The sequence below is a fragment of the Fundulus heteroclitus genome, chromosome 10 (genome assembly GCF_011125445.2).
Source record: "Fundulus heteroclitus isolate FHET01 chromosome 10, MU-UCD_Fhet_4.1, whole genome shotgun sequence".
NCBI lineage: Eukaryota > Metazoa > Chordata > Actinopteri > Cyprinodontiformes > Fundulidae > Fundulus > Fundulus heteroclitus.
Genome location: NC_046370.1, coordinates 1,218,960 through 1,224,959, shown reverse-complemented (window position 1 = coordinate 1,224,959; position 6,000 = coordinate 1,218,960). Strand labels below are relative to the sequence as shown.

Sequence of the window (6,000 nt, the reverse complement as noted above, 5' to 3'; positions counted from 1 at the left end):
TGGTTTTCACCATATATGGCACTTGTTGTGCTATTACACACTGTTTTACGTTATTTAATGTTTAATAAATAACTCTCGGTCTGTTAGGTACTGCCCGGTGAATACCACCTCTAGAGCTGATCAGGACAATAGGAATGATTCAAGCGCTGGTGATCTTTTAACAGCAAACTCTGCACACATGTAGAATAAAGGAATGACAACTTCTCTTCAAGTTCAAGAATGTATTAACAGAAATAAAATGAACATCCAGAAAACATCACTATAGAATGCTGTTTATCTGAATTAACAGTATATTTCAATCGACGAATTCTGTCTAATAGGCAAAAATGAAGATAAAAATAAGCTAACGAACTCTGTAAACACAAAAGAAAGAAAAGGACAAAATAAGAGAGTTGAAAACCATCATCAAAATTATTCAGTGAATCCTGGTTCACTGTAGATCTGGGTTAAAGACCCAAAGCTCATCTCAAAGAATGTGTAATGAGGTTAAACTAATTTAGAACAACATTTGGTATGTGTTTCAACCCATTCACAATGCAAATCCTGAGTTAAACAACATTATTTGATAAAATATAATTTTAAAGAATGATGTGCCCAGTGTAATAAATATCTTTAGGACGCTTGATTCCTCCCAGAAGCTATGGAGCACTGTAGCAATCAGTCACTTGATGGGTTAACCCTAAAGTTATGCAAAAGACCATTAAATTGACATTAATGTTCCATATTAATGCTGTAATAACGCTCATAGCACTATCGAACGATGGTGGAGTGAAAAGAAAACAAGCCTAATGTTTAAAATGAACCGTAGTTGCGTTGACTCGGTGGTCACACTGATGTTACCCGGAAAGCTAATAGTGCTATGCTAGCAGACATTCGGCGCTAATTTAAAAAGACCGTAAGTTCTATTTGGTCGTAATGACACAAACATTAAAGCTGGTCATTTCAGCAGCAAACAGGCGGGTATCTCGAAGCGGGGCTGTGAGGAGGCGGCTCCCACTCCTTCATGCGGGTCTCAGCAGGAAGCTTAGCGCTGCTGGCTGGGGCTGCCACGTGTGGATCTCTGCGCAGCAGAGGTGTGCCCCGCTCCCGGCTCAGCTTTTCTCTTGCACAGCTTAGAAAGATCATAAACAATGTCTAAAAAAAATGTCTGTTTCATGGCAGTCGTTTTTTTTCAAGTTCCAATGTTGGAAAAGGGCAGGGATGTACTCAGCTTGGCCGACCCTGCAAGTTTGTAGGTCTCTCCAGTGTCAACTCATCTCTCCAACAGGGTCCACAGGCAATGAGAAGGATAAGGCCGGGGCAGCTTTGCTTCATATAGCAATAGCACCCTGCTGTGGGGGTCTGTAAAAGTCTCAGTTCTTTGTGGCTTACAATTTAGTTTGATTTGTCCTCATGGCTTGATTGCACAACACACTATTATGGCCAAACATCTCTACTCTGGTCTCCTCTGTGTTCAGGACATTGCTCTAGAAGTCTTCTGATTTATTTATTACATCATAAACCCAAGTTTATCTGAGAGGAGACCTTTTCTCAAAATCCCAAAAAAACGCCATACCTGTTTAATCTTACTGGAATTGGATTCCCATAAACAGGCTACCAGGAGGTCTTGGACTTGAATCCATGCCCGGGTTTTCTTCTTTGAGTTTGGGTACTCTGACTTCCTCCCAGAGTCCAAAATTATGCATTTTGGGTGATTTGATCTCTAAAATGCCTTTAAATGTGAATGTATATGTGCTCAGTTGTTTGTCCTATATGTCTCTGTGTTGGACCAGTGACCTGTCCAGAGTGTTCTTCACATCTCACCCAATGACTGCTGGAGACAGGAAAATGGACCTCTTGGTTTTCTTTGTTATTTTTATAAACATTGCACACCTCAACCATGAAGGGAAATTGCTGGGATGTTCAAAGTTTAGATTTAGATTAGCAGCTGTCTTAAACCGGATCAACTGGTGAATTCTCTGTCTCACTATTGAAAGATGGACTTCAAACTGTTTGGAAATGGCCTTCTAACCCTTTCTGGATCATTAAGCAGACTGCTCTGCTGCTCTGAAGTCTTTGCTGATGCATTTCCTTCCTGACATTGTGTTAACACAGACCTGTGTGCCCCAGACCACCAAACTGTTTAAACTTCTGCTTTTATAGAGGTGGCCACACCTTCTGATGATCGCTTTGTGGATGTGATCAGCACCACATAGCTTGTTCTGTCACTCCTAAATCCTACGAAAGAAGCTAAGTTTAATTTTATCTTTGCTTAGAAATACTGAGTATTGTACACCTGGAGTTAGATAACTTTAGAACCAGCTGAAGACATTATTTATTATGTCTTTATAAATAAAAGTCTAGAAATACAAGAGAGTCTACTTTCTGTTTACTCTCATTGCACATGTTTTGCCAAGGAGACTCCAGACTCTTTCTTTTCATGTGCGATCTCTATTTGAACATGCAAGACATCTTTGTTTTGACTGTAAATCACCTAAACACAAAATTCAGCTGCTATGAGACATTTGCCCACGCCACTTTTTTCAGGGGAGAGGCGTATTACAAAAGAATATGGGAAGCAGCTCAAAAATCTCCTAATATATGAGATATATATAGTAGTCTGTAGTCTGCTTTTGTAGAAGGTTGTCCTGTAAATTACTGCTGATCAGAAATATTAAGTCTGGCAAAAGTAACCAAAAATGATATTATTCCTTCTTCATACACAGTTTTGGCAATCCTGGCAATTCTTTTTTTCTGAAAACTCTTTTTTTTATGCATAATTATACATGCCCATTTACTCTGTCATCCTCCTCAGTTGAATATTTAATTTAATCTGTGTGAGACATGTTTAATAACTGCATATTTTTTCTTATGTTGTGGATTTTTTATTTTACTTGCTGCCGATTCACCTGAATTTCCACATTGTGTAACAATAAAGGAATATTCTATTCTATTCTATTCTGTTCTTAGAAAGAAAGCTACACCGTTCAGCTTAAAATTCAGTTAGTTGTGTATTTAATTTGTATTATAATTATGTCCTTAAACACGATTGTGTTAATTTAGAAAAGCAATTTTTGTAGCCTGTAATTATATTATTTAACATCGATGACATGAAATGTTGTCGTTTGCAAGCCTGTTTTAACGACGCTGAATTAATAGTTAGTATTTGTCGCCATCTACTGGTCAACCTCGGTAATTGCAGAAGCGATAGTAAAATTCCCTAGGGTAAAACCACATCAGACTATAAGATGTTTTAAAAAAAATGTTTAAAGCCTGTAAGAAATGCTAAATGTTAGACAAAAAAAATATATATATTGTTTTTTAGTTTATTAATAAAATTATCAGATTTTCCAGCAACAATCATTTCATTATGAAAGGTATAAAAACAGTAATCCAGTTTGGCCCAGGTTAGGCTTAAACAAACGATGAACTTTGCAAGTTGCATTTATTATCCCGTCTTCTCTTTCATCCCATCAATTGCTTTCCTTCTCTTCAGGTTGGTGTAGAGCAGCGCAAAATTGATGATATACGTTGAGACACACACCATACAGAAGTCTCCCAGAACAAAGGCCAGAATTGACGCCAGATAGATTGAGCCAGCCACGGACACCCAGGAGGAGAGGACCAAGGCCAGGACAGCCTTTTTAGACAGACACAATCCTGCAATACAGTTAAATAAATTTTACTCGTTTAGGTTATATATAAAAATCAACCCCTGTAATCTCACATGCAGAGCAAGCTATAAAAAAACAAGACTCTCCACTTAAAATCCCTCCTCTATAATTTGCAAAGGACAATGGTAGACTAACCGAGGCCCATCTGCAGAGTGTAAAACAGGATGCCGAGGACGCTGTTGGGCTGGTTCAGAACGCTGTCTTTGGGCAAAAAGAGCTGGACCAAACCAAAACCACGTCCCCATCTGCCAAAAAAAAAAAAGAAACGGTAGCGTCAAGGCAATGCATTCTTAAAAACATAATTTTAAAAAATGTTCCTTGCAGAGGTGTTGATATTGCTTTTTCACGTTTGGTCATTACAAACACAAATTTAAATGCATTGTTCTGAGATGAATGTTAGGTGGAAGGAAATAAATGTAAATCTGAAGTCCATGTGTTCTCAACCCCCTTTATTCTAGCACCCCTAAATAAAGCCTTGTGTAAGGATTTGCCTTTACATAAGAAATAGTCTCCCAGTGAGTGGGTTAATCACAGAAGGAATCCAGCTGTTCTGTGAAGACCTCAGAGGTTTGTTAGAGAACATCAGTGAACAAACAGGACCACAAAGACCAATGAACACAGCAGGGAGAAAGTTCTGTACCTGCAGGTCTGAGTAGAGTAGAAACAGAGCTGGATAACTACCAATCTACAAACACATGGACATAAATCCTAAACAAACGGGCTTTTAAGGGAGAGCATGAGTCGTACATGTAGACAAAGAGGTCCATTGCATTTGTGGGGGAGCTGTGGAAGTTCACAGATAAGGTGAAATAATCTGATGACAGGACAGTTATTATAAAAAAGGGTTTGAAGAAAGATCATTTTGATAGAAAGCCACTAGAAGACCCAGTGCTGTTTTCCACAAGCCCCAGTGAACCCAAAAAACATGAAGAAGAATTTGATGTGGTCAGATGAGCTCAGAATTCAGCTTTTTGGCGTGAAGGAAAACTATCACAGCATATCGCCCTGAACAGAGTTTTCCTGTCTTGAGACATGGTGGTGGCAGCATCACGCTGTGGGAATGCTTTTCTTCAGCGTTGATGGAAAGATGAACGGAGCTAAAAACGGGACGGTCCTGGAAGAAAACCCGTTAGAGGTTACGAAAGACGTGACACTGGAGTGGAGGTTGGGCTTCCAGTGGGACAAGCAGCTAAACACAAGGAGCTAACCACAAATGGTTTTAGTCAAACAGTATTATTGAGTTAGAGTGGTCCAGTCAAAGTCCAGGTGCTTGCTTTCCAATATGACTTAGACATTTTGCAAAGAAGAATGTGCAAGAATTCCCATCTCTAAATTAGCAAAACTGGTAGAGACGTACTCTAAAAGAAGCAAAACAAAATGTCAAGTCTGGAGGGGGATGAGTACAAATGTACGCTGCATCTTTGAGTTTAACTGTATACATTATTTTTTGTTTGGCCCATCACATAAAAACCCCATCAACAAAAAAGACTTTTTGTTGTTGTGTTTTTTTTTTTTTTTGGTTGTAACATAAAAAGTGAAAAAGCTCAAGGGGAATTAAAACAAGTCAATCCTGAAAACAGAGATTCTTCTCAAGAGGTATCCCTTTCTGTTCATCCAATATTAAACAGCACCTGATAAATGTCCCATGAAAGGAATTTCAACACGTGGCAATGAAGGGGGGGGGGGGGGGGTGAGCGGGGGAAGGGGCTTGAACTCCTTTAGATATGCCGACTCACATGCATGCAAAAACAGGCTACGTGGTTTACGCGCCTTGTGTTCTGCAGGTAAACGCAGAAGGAAAATCCTACCTGGAGGTGAAGACCTTGGAGCAGCTCACAGATTCTCCCAGGTCGCACATTGCCCTGTACTCTGGGTCTCTCTCTCGGGAGAGCTCCACATGGAGAGCGTACACAGACAGAACCAGACCCAGAAGAACCAGAAGAATGCGCACTTTGCGCTCCCATGTCGGCATGCCCGGAGCCGCAGCCATGTGGACGCCCTTATAGTAACAGTTGATCCCTGAAGTGAAATCGCTCCCAGCAGTTTCAATTTTTTCTCTTTTTTTATCTAACGTGTCCTCTTACTGTGGGCGTTACATCCCCTCTTCTGATTGGTTGGCTGGACTTTTGTCCCTACCTGCTATTGGACGGCCAGGTCCAGATGTTGGCTCAGCCAGATGGGCGTTTATTGCTTACTGTCGACTTTAGACTGCCTGTTAGAAAATTTGTTTAACTGTCCTGTTGTACTTGACAAGAATTACTTGTATATATTTTTTGATCTTAGCAGTAGGTGGCGCAATTTTAAACCCCGCTGTTTAATGTAATTTTAGCCAATAATTACAGTTATT

The 6,000-nt window shown here is 39.9% G+C and overlaps 1 protein-coding gene across 1 annotated transcript; it reads right to left on the bottom strand.

Moving 5' to 3' along the window:
• Positions 1-3,286: 3,286 nt before the first annotated feature.
• vkorc1 (vitamin K epoxide reductase complex, subunit 1) lies at positions 3,287-5,754 on the bottom strand. The gene is made up of 3 exons (XM_012863092.3): positions 5,462-5,754; positions 3,789-3,898; positions 3,287-3,639 (listed from the first exon to the last, which is right to left on the bottom strand). The coding sequence occupies exons 1-3, from the start codon at positions 5,641-5,643 to the stop codon at positions 3,428-3,430; spliced, it is 504 nt and encodes a 167-aa protein (XP_012718546.2). The 5' UTR covers positions 5,644-5,754; the 3' UTR covers positions 3,287-3,427.
• Positions 5,755-6,000: the final 246 nt, after the last annotated feature.